Source organism: Theobroma cacao, chromosome 8 (assembly GCF_053813885.1).
Source record: "Theobroma cacao isolate CCN51 chromosome 8, ASM5381388v1, whole genome shotgun sequence".
NCBI classification, from domain to species: domain Eukaryota; kingdom Viridiplantae; phylum Streptophyta; class Magnoliopsida; order Malvales; family Malvaceae; genus Theobroma; species Theobroma cacao.
This window is the reverse complement of record NC_142646.1, coordinates 30366591-30382320: the sequence shown is the minus strand read 5'-3', so window position 1 is coordinate 30382320 and position 15730 is coordinate 30366591. Positions and strand designations below refer to the sequence as shown.

Sequence of the window (15730 nt, the reverse complement as noted above, 5' to 3'; positions counted from 1 at the left end):
TCTAAAGGCGAGTAAAATGGAGGCAAGTTTAAACAACAAATTTCAACCCATTTCATAATGTTTCCAATTTATTTCTTAAACCATAAAATATTTGTAATTTACCAAAACAGTTGTTAAGGCTTATGTCTTTTATTAAAACAAGGCTCAAGCCAAAACTAATCATCGAGGATACCTTGGCCGAGGTATCTAACCGAGTCCGCCAAGGGTGTTAAAATATTCACACGTGAAACACATTTTTTTTTAAAAACCAGCCGTTTCTTGGCGTTGGCTGAGTTACACAATCATGTGGGGGTTCGACGTGAAGTGAGCTCTAATACTACCCCGGGAGTTACCCTCATCGCCTCTACAACCGGAGTAACTATATAACTGGGTTTACCGTGCCCCTCTAATAGGCAGTCCACGAAAACCTGTCACTGCAGTAACTAACCCACCAATTTTAATAAAATTTCGATAGTATAACGTGGTTTTTATTTATTTATCCAGCCTGCATAGTAAAAACAACTTACATAAATTTCCCAATGCACTCACAAAATATAGCCACATATACTCATTTCTCATAAGCCATTCCTAGGAAAATATATATTTTTCAAGTCAATTTGCAGCCTCCAATTACTCAATTTCATAATCAATACAATATATTTTTATTTGCCACATTTATTCCTAAAACATCAAAAATCCCGTTTTAATCTCGTTTTCATTTCATAAAATACATAAAGGGCATTTAAAAATAAACTCTAGATAATTTACAATAATAATAAGTTTACTCACCGTTTGTACAAACTAAAAGCTTTCTAAGCGCCCCGATCACTACTCGTCGGGTATGACTTTTTTGCCTTTTCCGGAAGGCTCTCCTCCTAAACACATTACAAAAATTTACACAATTCATCACATTGATGCTAAATCACTATATAATTAAGTTAAATCCTATACTAATGCATGGTATGAAATGCAATAGCCTAAAACGGCTTAAACGCGGTATTAACCTATTTTTGGCATTTTGCCCGATAAATTGCTAACGCGCTCCATTTTAGCTCTAAATCATCCCATTCTCTCTCCAACATTTCTAACCATTAAATATCAGCCAATAACCTTCTAAAAACAACAAAATCAGCTCACTCCCTTCCTTGGAAAATTCGGCCAAAAATGGGACATTAACTCGGTTAATTTTCTACTTTGTTTTTCTATCACGTTTAATCGTTTTTCATCATTTTCTCTTCATTTTCCTTAGAATAAAATCAATTCATCGTCATTGTACAGCATTGAGCATCCAGCCAAGAGTGGGTATTGTGAAAATTTAATGATTTCTTACCCAATTTAATTTCTAAACACATTTAACTAACTAAAACTATCAATTTAACTAAAAATCAAAACCTAAAAATTTCAATTTCTCTCCCCTAGAATTTCGTCCAGCCCTTGATATCACTTTTTGATTTCTCTCCTCAAGCATGCTAAATGGAAATAAAGGCATAGGAAAGGTAGAAATCAAGCTAAAATCAAAAAATCTTACCGTTAGACACGTAAACGGTCGAAAACCGCGAATTTCCCTTTGAATTTTGTTGTTTCTTTTTGGTTTTTCTTTTTTTTCTTCCTTTCCTCTCTATTTCCTCTCTTGTTCTTCCTTATGGCCGGCCAGCACTTAAAATGGGGTTTAAATGGGCTGACTTTTCATTAAAATAATATTATTTCATTAAAAAAATGCCACGTGTCACTTTCCCATTAGCCCATTTTTAAAATTTCATCCATTTATTTCCAAATTTTCACCATACACTTGTCTCACATATCCATAGCTTAGATAAAATTCTCAGACTTATCCAAAGTCTCGGTGGAGTAATTTTTAAAATTTACACTTTTGCCCCCGTAAAAGTGAAAAATTACATTTTTGCCCAAAAAACTGAAAAATTGCCCATAGACATATTTTTCATCCCTTATACTCATACCATTCTCCAATTTGTCAAATTTGATCTAAATTCTCTCAAAATCTCAAATTTTATCTGTGAGTGGTAAAATTACGATTTTGCCCTTACACTCCAGAAATCACCAGAATTAAACTTTTTCACTTTCTATCATTAAATTATACTCTAAATGGTTAATCTTGGTCAAAAATTTCACTCCATGATCAAATTATTATCTTAGGTGGCAAAATGACGATTTTGCCCTTGAATATCAAAATTTTCAATTTTACCCCAAATGAACCCTCGAACTCCGAACAATCATTTTTAGTCATTCCTGGACTATAAAATATTAAATTTCATCATACAATTCCTATTTGAACTAGTTCGAGGTTAAATCAATTTAAGTGTATCGTTAGGTACAATATCGGGTTTCGTCTATTCTTAGGTGCTTTTCTAGCGTAATAACATGTTACTCAGTGCATGTATGTCATGACATGTGTTTATAGGGTCAGGTTTTACAACTACAATTGCAATATACAAGTTTCAAATGCGGAAAAGTGGATGGCTGAATCTCAAGATGATGCTGCAAATATAACTGGTGTTGGGGGGATTACTCGCAGCGGACGTTGCTATACACGAGAGACATCGGAGAATCTCAAGAAGGAGAAGGGAAAAGAAAAAGAGCAACATCTGAGAGAAGAAAAAGTGCAATCTCAAGAATCAATAGATGGCTTAAAGGGACCGGTGACGAAAAAAGAAGTTGTAGAGTTTCTCAAGTTCATCATACACAGTGAGTACAATGTAGTCGAGCAATTGAACAGGTTGCCTACTCGTATCTCACTGTTATCACTGCTCCTCAGCTCAAAACCATATAGGAATTCTTTGATGAGGATTCTGAACCAAGCATATGTGGATCATGACATTTCAGTTGAAAATTTGGACTACATCATTGGGAACATTTCAGTGGGTAACATAATATCCTTTAGCGATGAAGAAATCCCTTCTAGAGGTAAGGGAAACTACAAAGCCTTGCATATCACTACCAAGTGTAAAGGCTGTACTATCGTAAAAGTGCTGCTTGATAACAGATCGTCCTTGAATGTGATGCCCATGAGGACCTTGGCCCGCTTACCCATCGACATGTCTTATATGAGAAAGAGCTAGATGATTGTGAGAGCCTTTGATGGGACGAGGAGAGAAGTAGTAGGGGAAATTGAGATACCGATAGAAATCGGCCCGTGTACCTTTACCACTGAATTTCAGGTTATGGATATCGCTCATTCATATAATTATTTGTTGGGAAGTTCTTGGATCCACTTGGCTGGGGCCATACCTTCATTGTTTCACCAAAAAGTCAAGTTCATCGTGGATGAGAAGATTGTTTGTGTTAACGGGGAAGAGAACTTACTCATAAGCAAACCAGCGGATACTCTTTACGTGAAAGTGGCGAAAGAAGTGCCTGAATGTTCCTTTCGATTCTTCGAGTTTGTTAACACCACATATGTTGGAGAAGGAACCACACCACCTATTTCGAGGCTTTCCAAAACCACCAAGATGGCTGTCAGTCAGATAGTAGGGAAAGGATACCGAGCAGGGGCAGGACTGGGAAAAGAACTGCAAGGCATTAAAAGGCCAATACGTGCTATCAAAAATGAAGAAAGGTTTGGCTTGGGATATAAGTCGACCAAGAAAGAAAGAGAAGAAATGATAGTCGAAAGAAGAAGGGAAAGGTTGGCTCGCTTTAAGGGGCACATGTTGGAAAATCATAGAATGATATATCCTCATCTCTAAGAGATATTCGGTCTGGAGGCTGCATCTTTCCTGAGTCACTCACCGTTGGAAGCCGAGAATCCATGTCAGCATTAGGGGAAGCCTTTTTTGATTTATCAATATGTGTAACGGAGGAAGGCAAAGAGCAGCTAGGAAATGTGGAGGGGATCCCTACTACATACCTCGGACCACCTGAGCTGAAGTTGAGCAGCTGGACCACCATGAGTTTACCAGTCACTTGTGATTCAATTTCAAAGTAATGCAAACTAAACATCCGTGCTTATGCCCAAGAGCATTGGAAATTTTATGTATCGGGCTTTTTATCATTTATTATTTTAATAAATTGACATGCGTAGTGCATTTCTCATATTTTCTCTCATGATTCACCATTTCCATTATTATTATTTCATTTCTTTACTTCAACTGTTTGTGTTTACTATAGCTCTACATCCTTCAATTCCCTTTACCTTTCAGGATTCCAAATAATGAATGCGAAGATGATAGTGACAGTGGTTTTGAGGTTAATTTTGAAAAAGGTACAAATATCAGTGAACCGGACGATACAGAAAACGTAGAGGATTATGATTTAACTCCGGACTTGTTAAGACTAGTAGAACAAGAGGGGAGACAAATTGTCCCACATCAAGAGACACTTGAAACGATTAATTTGGGAAATGAAGATAATAAGAAAGAAGTTAGAATTAGTATGACGTTGGTGCCGATTGAAAAAGAAAAACTAATAAAGCTACTCCATGAATATGTAAATGTGTTTGCATGATCCTATCAAGATATGCCAAAACTCAATACAGACATTGTAGCCCATAAACTGCCTTTGAAACCCGAATGCAAATCAATTAAGCAAAAGTTGAGAAGAATAAAACTTGTAATGCTGTTGAAAATTAAAGAAGAGGTGAAAAAACAGTTCGATGCAGGATTTTTGGAAGTAACTAAGTACCCCGAATGGGTTTCAAATATTGTCCCAATGCCTAAGAAAGATGGGAAAGTAAGAATGTGTGTGGACTATTGAGATTTGAATAAAGCAAGCCCAAAAGATAATTTTTCTCTGCCCCACATCGACACCCTCATTGACGATACCACTCGTCATTCCATGTTTTCCTTTATGGATGGTTTTTCAAGGTATAACCAAATTAAGATGGCATCAGAGGACAGAGAAAAAACTACCTTCATAACTATGTGGGGGACATTTTGTTATAAGGTAATGCCATTTGGTTTGAAAAATGCTGGGGCAACTTATCAACAAGCCATGGTGACTCTTTTCCATGACATGATGCACAGAGAGGTTGAGGTGTATGTGGATGATATGATTGTAAAAGATCACAAAACAGAGGACCATGCGACCAATCTTGAAAGATTATTCAAGAGGTTACGGAAGTTTCAGCTCAGATTAAATCTGACAAAGTGCACTTTTGGAGTCACTTCAAGAAAATTACTTGTTTTCGTCGTCAGTGAAAGAGGAATAGAAGTTGACACGGATAAGGTTCAAGCAATTCGTGATTTGCCTCCTCCCAAAACGTAGAAAGAAGTTAGAGGATTCTTGGGAAGGTTGAATTATATAGCCCGGTTCATATCACAACTCACACTCATATGTGACCCGATCTTCAAGCTCCTTTGCAAACACAATCCTGGGGCATGGAACGAGGAGTGCCAAGTTGCTTTTGACAAGGTTAAAGAATATCTGTTGAGTCCGCCAGTGTTGGTACCACTTGTGGTTGGGAGACCCCTCTTTTTGTACTTGACAGTAAATGAAAGATCCATGGGATGTGTATTGGGACAGCATGATGAAACTGGTAAGAAAGAAAGAGCAATTTACTACTTGAGTAAAAAGTTCACTAAGTACGAGTCCAAGTATTCCTCGTTGGAAAAGGTGTGTTATGCTTTAGCATGGACGGCGCATCGACTCAGGCAGTACATGCTATATCATACTACTTGGCTCATTATGAAGTTGGATCCTATTAAATACATCTTCGAGAAACCATCATTATCAGGTAAAGTGGCAAGATGACAAGTGTTGTTGTCTGAATATGATATTGTATATGTGTCCCAAAAAGCTATCAAAGGAAGTACACTCGCTGATTTTCTGGCGAAAAGGGTGGAAAAGGATTATGAACCCATGGAGTTTGAGTTTCCAGATGAGGATTTGATGTCGGTTTGTCAAACAAATGAGGAGGAATCAGATGAGAAAGAGAATTGGAAGATGTTTTTTGATGGAGCTTCGAATGCTTTGGGGCATGGCATAGGGGTTGTGTTAGTATCACCAAAAGGATATCACTATCCCATCATAGCCAAGCTCAATTTCTATTGCACCAATAATGTGGCTGAATATGACGCTTGTGTCATGGGTCTTTAGGCGGCAATCTAGAGGAAAATTCATGTTTTGAAAGTGTATGGGGATTCTGTTTTGGTTATTTATCAGTTACAAGGAGAATGGGAGACACACGACTCGAAGTTAGTCCTGTATCATAAGTTTATTTCAAAGCTAATTGAAAATTTTGATAAGATTTGCTTCACCCATTTGCCCCGAGAGGAGAACCAAATGGCTGATGCATTAGCCACGCTGGCAACAATGTTCAAAGTTGGTACAGATATCAAGATTCAACCCATCATGATTAATCTTCGAGAGTGCCTTGCACACTGCTCCAATGTAGAGGAAGAAGCAGATGGGAAACCGTGGTACCATGATATTATACATTATCTCAAGTTTTAGCAGTATCCAGAACAAAGCTCAGAAAATGATAAGAAAACCATTAGAAGGTTGGCAATGAATTTCTTCTTGGATGGGGATATCTTATACAAGAGAAGTAGGGATCAAGTGCTTCTGAGATGTGTGGATTCAGCCGAAGTTCGGAGAATAGTTAAGGAAGTCCACGAAGGAATTTGTGGGGCACATGCAAGTGGGCATATGTTGGTAAGACAAGTCATGAGAGCAGGATATTACTAGCTTACGTTGGAAACAGATTGTATAGATTTCGCTCGAAAGTGTCACAAGTGTCAGATATACGCAGACAAAATCCACACTCTTGCAAATTCACTGAATGTATTGACATCACCATGGCCATTCTCAATGTGGGGCATGGATGTGATTGGGTTAATAACCCCGAAGGTATCAAATGGGCATCGATTTATTGTGGTGGCAATTGACTACTTCACTAAGTGGGTAGAAGCAACATCTTATGCCAATGTGACCGAGAAAGTGGTATGTAAGTTCATCCAAAAAGAAATAATATGCCGCTATGACCTCCCAGAAAGGATCATCACAGATAATGCTAGTAACCTCAATGGTTCAATGATGAAAGAGGTTTGTGCCAAGTTCAAAATCAAGCATCACAATTCAGTGCCTTATCGCCCAAAGATGAATGGAGCGATAGAAGCAGCCAACAAGAACATCAAAAGGATAATTGAACAGATGACAGATGTATACAAAGATTGGCATGAGAAGTTACCCTTTGCTTTGCATGCTTATTGCACAACAGTCCGAACTTCCACGGGAGCTACGCCATTCTCTTTGGCATATGGGATGGAAGCAGTTTTGTCAATTGAAGTAGAAATCCCTTCCCTAAGGGTCCTTAAAGAAGTACAGTTAGAAGAAGCCGAATGGGTTAACGCTCATTATGAGCAATTGAATCTCATAGAAGAAAAAAGGTTGACGGCACTTTGCCATGGGCAGTTATATCAAAAGAGAATGATGAGGGCATATGGCAAAAAGGTACATCCTCGTTAGTTCCAAGAGGAAAAGTTAGTATTGAAAAGAATTCTTCTGAACCAGCAAGATCCTCGCGGGAAATGGACGTCGAATTAGGAAGGACCATTTGTGGTGAAGAAAGCTTTTTCAAGAGGAGCACTAATTTTGGCGGAGATGGACGGAAGGGAGTTTTCCAACCTAGTGAATGCTGATGCTGTCAAGAAATATTTTATGTAAAAAAATAAAAAAAAAAAGAGAAAAAAAAAGAAAAGAAAAGAAAAAATTTCAAGTTGAAAACTTGAAAAGGCGACTTGAGTATGGGAGATGTGTTCAGGGCGAAAACCCGAAAGGGCGGTCTAGACACGAAAGAGGTCCAAGTACTACAAGGGCTTAACACAAAAGGGGTGAAAATCATGATTTGAGATGTTCAGACAAAACACAAGGGAGCTGACGATTGTGCCTGTTTCGGGATAAAATTTCGAGACTACTGTCAATATCTATCGAAACAGTCATTAAGAAAAGAACTGTATCCTTTTTGTATTAATTGATTTTCCCTTGTTTCTTGTTATTATGCTTGATTGTAGAAACTTCCCTTTTTCTAATGAAAAATAGCCTTTCTACTCCCAACATTGTCATCATTTTCATTCTGCCAAGAGAGGAGATATGAGTACATTGCATTGCATTTGTCATAAAATTGGAATGATATTTAATAAAGAGCATGATAAAGTAAAGAAATGTTTGCAGTATTTTGAAAAATGAACATAATTGACAGGGAATGAAATGGAGTCTGGTAATGTAAAAAAAGAAAGAGGAAAGACTGAGAAAAGAAAAAGAGAAATGGAAGTAGCAACAGAATGGAGAACAGTAAAATGTGAAGAATGATTGGACCATGCATATGATAGAGGAAGAAAACAATTGTGAGCAACGAATTGGGGAAGACGAGAGATCGGAAGCGTGATCGGTTCATCCCCCAATGATCAAAGAGAAGGCTCTAAAACCGTCAAAAAAATAAAAATAAAAATAAAAATAATAAAAAGAGGCTGATGAAGATGATTAGGATATTTAAATTACCATGTTCAAAGTTTTAAAATAATTGAAAAAGAAGGAAATTCATCTTTAAAGTCGTAGAACCTCAGATGAGGAATTGATTATTTATCACCATTTCAAAAAGGAAAAAAAGGTTCCATTACCTCAGCTTTGAGGAGTTCATTTTTAAAAGTGTCATTGCCTCAATTTTGAGGAGTTTATTTTTAAAGTTTCATTGCCTCAATTTTGAGGATTTTATCTTTAAAGTTTCATTGCCTCAATTTTGAGGAATTCTATTTTTAAAGTTTCATTGCTTCAATTTTGAGGATTTTATTTTTAAAGTCTCATTGCCTCAGCTTTGAGGAGTTCATTTTAAAGTTTCATTGTCTCAGCTTTGAGGAGTTCATTTTTAAAAGTCTCGTTGCCTCAGCTTTGAGGAGTTCATTTTTTAAAAAGTTTCGTTGCCTCAACTTTGAGGAGTTCATTTTTAAAAGTCTCGTTGCCACAGATTTGAGGAGATCATTTTTTAAAGTTCCGTTACCTCAGCCTTGAGGAGTTCATTTTTAAAAGTTTCGTTGCCTCAGCTTTGAGGAGTTCATTTTTAAAGTTTCATTGCCTCAATTTTGAGGAGTTTATTCTTAAAAGTGTCATTACCTCAATCTTGAGAAGTTCATTTAAAAAAAAAAAAACTAAACTTGGTAAGAGAATTAAAGAATTTAGTCAAATACAATGTCTACGTCTTTGCACTATTTCGGATTTTCGAAATGCGTAAAGAGGGGCAGCTGTAAACACTATAAAAATTGTAATTTTATTAATTTAAAAATAAATAAAAATGACAAAAAAATATATAATAAATAAAAATAAAAAAATAAAAAAAATAAAAAGAAAGAGAGGTACGACTGGTAGGGTGCGGACATAAAAATAGTAGAAATAAAGTATATTAATGTTGTAGTACGGATTTTAAAACGTATTAGGAAAGGAAATTATTGGAAATAGAAAATATAAAAATGTATAAGTATAAAAAAATAAATAATGAATAAAAATAACAATGACTAAAGAATCAAAAAAGAAAAAAGATTGGGGTAGATAAGAAAATATAAAAAAATAGAAATGAATGGAATAGATGATAGGTTAAAAAAAATTTAGATTAAATTAAGGTAAGTAGGGAATTATTGGAATATTGGTGGGGTATTCTTGGATAAAAAGAAATATATGTATAAAAAAGAGAAGAGTTTGTAAAATATGTTTATACATTAGATTATAAAAATATATTTAGCGAATATAAAATATAAAAGAAACATTTTATGTTAAATATAAAAAATATATGTATAGTTGAGCTAATTAAATGATTATAATTGAATAGGTATTAGAATTGGTCTTATAAAAAGTGAATTTTAAGACGCCATAATATTAACCATAGGAATAGTGAATAATCAATGCCGATGATGGGATGATCGTTCGGGACGCGAGAAGTCAAAATCCCGGACTTATGTTCCCTAGGCTCGGAATCCAAATCAAGACTCCACCAGTACGATTGAAGGGCCTTGATTTCAAGATCCCGAAGTTTTTAATAAATAAAGAATTTGACTATACAAAAATTACTCAATAAAAATAATAAATAAATAACAATAAAAATAATAATAATTCGAATATATAGTAAATAATTAATTTGTGAGAATGCAATATACATGACATTAAATAAATAAATAAATAAAATAAATAAATAATAATAAAAATCTAAGACAATAACTAATTTAAAATTAAGCATTAAATGGAATCATAAACAATTTATCTAATTATAAAAGGAAAATATAAGAGTAACCTCGAATAAAAAACGTAAAGTATTAAAAAATAATAATTAGAAATAAAATAGAAAATATGATAATAAGAAATAAAATAAAATGAAAATAATAATTAGATAATAAAAAATGAAAAAAATAGATAATTGCATTAGCATAACATATATATATGTTGCATCATGCATATCATTGCATATAAATATTTTTGTTTTCGAGTTTAAGCTCCGATGATGGGATCTTCCGAGGATCTTACGAAGGCGGGTATTCCTCGAGAAGTTTCTTAGGTGAAAAGGTATCTCCGAGTCCCACCAGTATGATGGGAGGGCTTGAGAAACATTTTTAATAAAAGGTTTTCGCTCGTATTAGGTTCATTATTCACGAAAATATTATTTTTTAAATAAAAACGTACGATAACTCCGATGATGAGATTTATTCGTCGAATTTATGAAGGCGAATTTCTCGGATAATTCCTTAGGTGAGAGAACGCCCTGGATCCCACCAATATGATGGGCGGATCCGAGAGAACGTCCTCGATAAAAGGTTATTCGTCCGACATTTTTCATCTCATACCATGCATTTCATCTTCCCTCACATTTGCATTCCATTTTAGGTTGAATAGGAGATAAAATAAGGGAATAATAACTAAGAAAATATAGTGAACTTAAAAAATTAAAGCCTAATAGAATAATCTAAAAATGGTACCGTTCATGGAACGGGTGTCCCGGGGGTGTTAATCCTTCCCCGAGCGTAACCGTACTCCTAAACTTAGATCTAAAAAATGTAGATCAGTTTAAGGTTTTTTTCGGTGGGCTTAAAATTAATTTAAGGCTTCATCGATTAGAATCGAGTCAATAGGTGGCCAATCGAACCTAGTAAAAAAGATTGGTGGCGACTCATAGTTTTTAGAGTTTTCATCACGTTTGGCGGTCAAGTTCACGGACCCGCACGTTACGACAAAGAGGATGAATATTCATATATATATATATATATATATATTAATTCATATATTGAAATTGTTGGGTTTTCATATGTCATTTGTTAAAAGGCAAAGTATTAAACAATTGTTCTATTTATTTTTTGATGTGACGCCGGGGCGTTGTAAAGACACCTAGGCGTTATGAAAAACACCAATCGTGGCGAGGTTGAAAACCCCACTAAGGTGAATCACCAATCTTGGCAAGGTTGAAAACCCCACTAAGGTGAAAAATAGCCAAAATCCCACTTTGGTTGGCTAGGCCAAAGATATTAAAACCTCTTACTCTTTAAAAGAGCCTAGAGAAATAAGCACTCCTGCTTAAGAAAATATTATTTATTAACTCTCAATTCTGAATGTCTCGTAACTAAGCCTAAGGGTCCTATTTATAGTATTATAGGCCCAAATCCTAATAAAACTCTACTCCTAGTTGTCTAATACAATTAGAATAATTAATAAGAAATTTAAATAAAATAGGTGTTCTATTCCTAAATAGAACATGACTATCCTAATCAAATACTAATTCTTAAAAGTATTAAAATAAAAATAAGAAAAGAATCCTAATTTAAATAAAATAAAGAAAATAAATTCTAAATCAACTAAATTAGCAAAAACTAAATTTAATAAAATACAATCCTTGACGCTCCTGCGTCATTCTCCTCGGGTCAGAAAAACTCGACTCTGACGAGTAGGCCTGGACATACTCCATGTTGATGTTTGGATCCATATATTGTCATAGTCCATACCAACCATTTGATCAATTCATCCATTGTTTTGAAAGTTGTTTTCCATTCATCTCCAAGTCGTATTCGAATTTGTTGATCTCTTTTCTTCAAATCCATCTTCAAAAACACTTTAGAGCCAATGAACATGTCATCCAATCGAGGGATAGGAAAATCATACTTAACTGTAGTCTTGTTAACGGCATGGTTGTCCACAAAGCTTCTCGATAAGTTTCCCGAACTTTGGTTGATCAATTTTGTTTGACCATCATTGGATAAGGATGAAGACACTTTATTCTCCTTAAAGACTAATAAGAGACATAAATGGTTTGACTCACAATAAGCTTTGCTTAAGCTAGGCACAGTGATAAGTGCTTTATCTTCCTCTTGTCTCTTTGGTCGGTTTTCTGGCTTTAATGGAGTCAACATAATTTTTGCTCCATCCTTAATGAAGGAATAAGTATTTTTGTATCCATCATGGTGAGCTCGACGATCATATTGCCATGGGTGTCCTAACAACAAGTGGCATGCGTCCATTGGAATAACATCACACCAAACTTCGTCTTCATACTTATTTCCAATAGAGAATTGAACACAACAGCGCTTTGTTACCTTAACTTCGTTTCCTTTTCTCAGCCATTGTAGCTTGTAAGGATGAGGATGTACTTCAGTTTGAAGTTTCAACTTTTCCACCATGTAGTTGGCAATAACATTTTCACAGCTTCCACTATCAATAATGACATTACAAATCTTCCCTTGGGATGTGCACTTTGTATGGAATATATTATGACGGAGCCAACTTTCATCTTCTGTCATCATAGCAGTGTTAAGGTTACGACGTACAACCAGAGCTTCTCCATGGTCAGCAGAAACTTCTTCTATCTCTTCGTGATCATACTCATCATAGACTGGTTCTAATTTTTCCCACTTCGCATAATCTTCTTCTTCTACTAAGGAAATAATTCTTCGATTCGAACAATCAGAAGCAATATGTCCAAATCCTTGGCATTTGAAGCACTTTTTGTTGACATTAGAAGCACGAGTAAAAGTAGTCTCTTTATCGTTACTACTTGCAGTTTTGAAAGAGTTTACCTTTAGAGGCGGAATGGTTACTGAACTCTGACTTTCATCGTTTGAGATAGATTCTTGTTGTCTAGATGAACTCATTGACCTTTTTCGTGATCGTTGTTTTTCAACCTTTAATGCTAATCTGATGACATCATTTAGGTTCCAATATGGTTGTAGTTGAACAACATCTGCAATTTCAACATTAAGACCCCCAAGATAACGAGCTACAGTTTGTTCTTCAAGCTCATGGACATCGCACTTCATGTGAAGTTGCTCGAACTCCATTGTATATTCTTCCACCGTCATTGTTTTTTGCCTCAAGTTATGAAATTTGATAAAAATTTCTTGTCGATAATGCTCAGGAAGGAACTTACGCTTGAGTTCTCGACGCATCTTATCCCATGTTCTGATCTTGTTACGGCCTTCTCTTTCTCGTTGTCTTTTGAGATTTTCCCACCAAATAGAAGCGTGTTTCTTCAATTTAATTGCCACAAGCTTCACACGTTTTTCATCGGGAATATCTTTGAGCTCAAAAACTCTTTCTACTGTGTAGAGCCAGTCAAGGAAGTCATCAGGATGAAGTCTTCCTTCAAACTCAGGAATGTCGACTTTGATTCCCAAATCTCTGGTAGCAGCAGTTCTCAGGCGACGAATAGGTACTTCTTCATCAGAGGACAAATTTTGATGAAATGGGTTGGTGTCATTCTCTTCATCACTAGAGTTGCTATTGTTTATTTGAGCATCACGTCTTGCGAGTTGTTCTTGTAATTCTTGAATTTGCTGACGTAGTTCTGCAATCTCAATCTCGTGATCATCTCTTTGACGATTTTGACGTCTTGGCGGCATTTTATTTTATTTTATTTTTTTTTTTTTGGTGATGTAGAAAGAAAAAAAAAAAGATGATGATATAACTATAAAGAAATAAAATTACCCGTACAGGGAGTACCGAAACTTGACAGCGAATCTAAACTTATGCAACGAATAATAATCCTCCCGCTCTGATACCAAACTGACGCCGGGGCGTTGTAAAGACACCTAGGCGTTATGAAAAACACCAATCGTGGCGAGGTTGAAAACCCCACTAAGGTGAATCACCAATCTTGGCAAGGTTGAAAACCCCACTAAGGTGAAAAATAGCCAAAATCCCACTTTGGTTGGCTAGGCCAAAGATATTAAAACCTCTTACTCTTTAAAAGAGCCTAGAGAAATAAGCACTCCTGCTTAAGAAAATATTATTTATTAACTCTCAATTCTGAATGTCTCGTAACTAAGCCTAAGGGTCCTATTTATAGTATTATAGGCCCAAATCCTAATAAAACTCTACTCCTAGTTGTCTAATACAATTAGAATAATTAATAAGAAATTTAAATAAAATAGGTGTTCTATTCCTAAATAGAACATGACTATCCTAATCAAATACTAATTCTTAAAAGTATTAAAATAAAAATAAGAAAAGAATCCTAATTTAAATAAAATAAAGAAAATAAATTCTAAATCAACTAAATTAGCAAAAACTAAATTTAATAAAATACAATCCTTGACGCTCCTGCGTCATGATGAGTTATGCTTTTTTTTTTCCATTGGCAATACTTATTTTTGTAACATATTATTACTATAAACCCCAAAAAAAGAGGGTATAACTTATAAAATGAAATGGGGAAAGAACTAATTGATTCTTTTTTTACTATTTAGTACTTATTGCCTTTTACCTCTATACAATTTCATTTAAATAAAGTCGATAACCTAAAAGAAAAAATCATTAATCAAATTAATAAATAGTTGAAAAACAAAATCAAGATAAAAAGACTCATAAAGATCCATGATGTGATTCCTACAAAAAAATTTTTGCATAGATAAACACCGTGGTTCCTTTCTGTCCCTTTTCATGGGATATTCTTTCAACTGCATATGTGCCAGAAATGTAAAACAAAAACTATATAAGACAAGGAAGAAAAGAGGAAAATGGAAATGATGAATATTTAATAAAATACATAAAAAAATGTTCCTAACAAAACACAAAGCCATATAAACATATATAGTTAATGGGGAGCTATTATTTGTTTTGCCTTATTGCAATCAAGAACAGGGGTTGCAATTTGTTCTTTCTTTGTCCTTTCACCTTGCTTTTATCGACGACAATAACAACATTCATAAAAAAAAAAAATAGAACAAAAAAAATATTAATTCCAATATACAGTGGAGTACATAGTAAAAGTAAATTGGGGAAGGGTTAGGGTTTGGTACCCCAGGCGAAGACGTCCTCCATCACCATAGAATCAACTTGCAAAAATCAACAAACTCAATGCAACAGTCCTAGACTCCTGGATCAGTTTTCAAATAAATCTCAGCAAGACAAAGGTGATAAAATCAAAATCAGAAGCAAAGCTTGCAACCAAAAACAACCAAACACAGTCGCCAATCAAAATAAAAACAACAAAAAAAAAAGGAAATCGAGACAATCAGAGATAAAAAATCCAATAAAAACAGCATCAATAAGAAGGATGGAGCAGAATGCCGTTCATTTCAAAAAAGGATCAAGGCACCATCGAATAGGCCACAACAAAAAACAAAGGGAACTTTTAGTAACATGATTGAAAGACAAAATCAGCAGAGAAAGAATTAAGGCAAAACCATCAGCAGATCTTCAGTCTTGCCTACACCTTCTTTGGCAAGCATATCGACAATACCATTCCTAGATCTTGGGTAGTGAACAATTTTCCATTTCTGAATAATCAATCCAACTTTGAATAATATAATATTGTTTGTAGTTTAGAAATACA

General features: G+C 35.0%; 1 protein-coding gene across 1 annotated transcript; it reads right to left on the bottom strand.

The window, feature by feature from the left end:
• Positions 1 to 11825: 11825 nt before the first annotated feature.
• Positions 11826 to 13796, bottom strand: LOC148761340 (uncharacterized). Its single transcript, XM_088809293.1, has one exon. The coding sequence runs from the start codon at positions 13794 to 13796 to the stop codon at positions 11826 to 11828; it is 1971 nt and encodes a 656-aa protein (XP_088665419.1).
• Positions 13797 to 15730: the final 1934 nt, after the last annotated feature.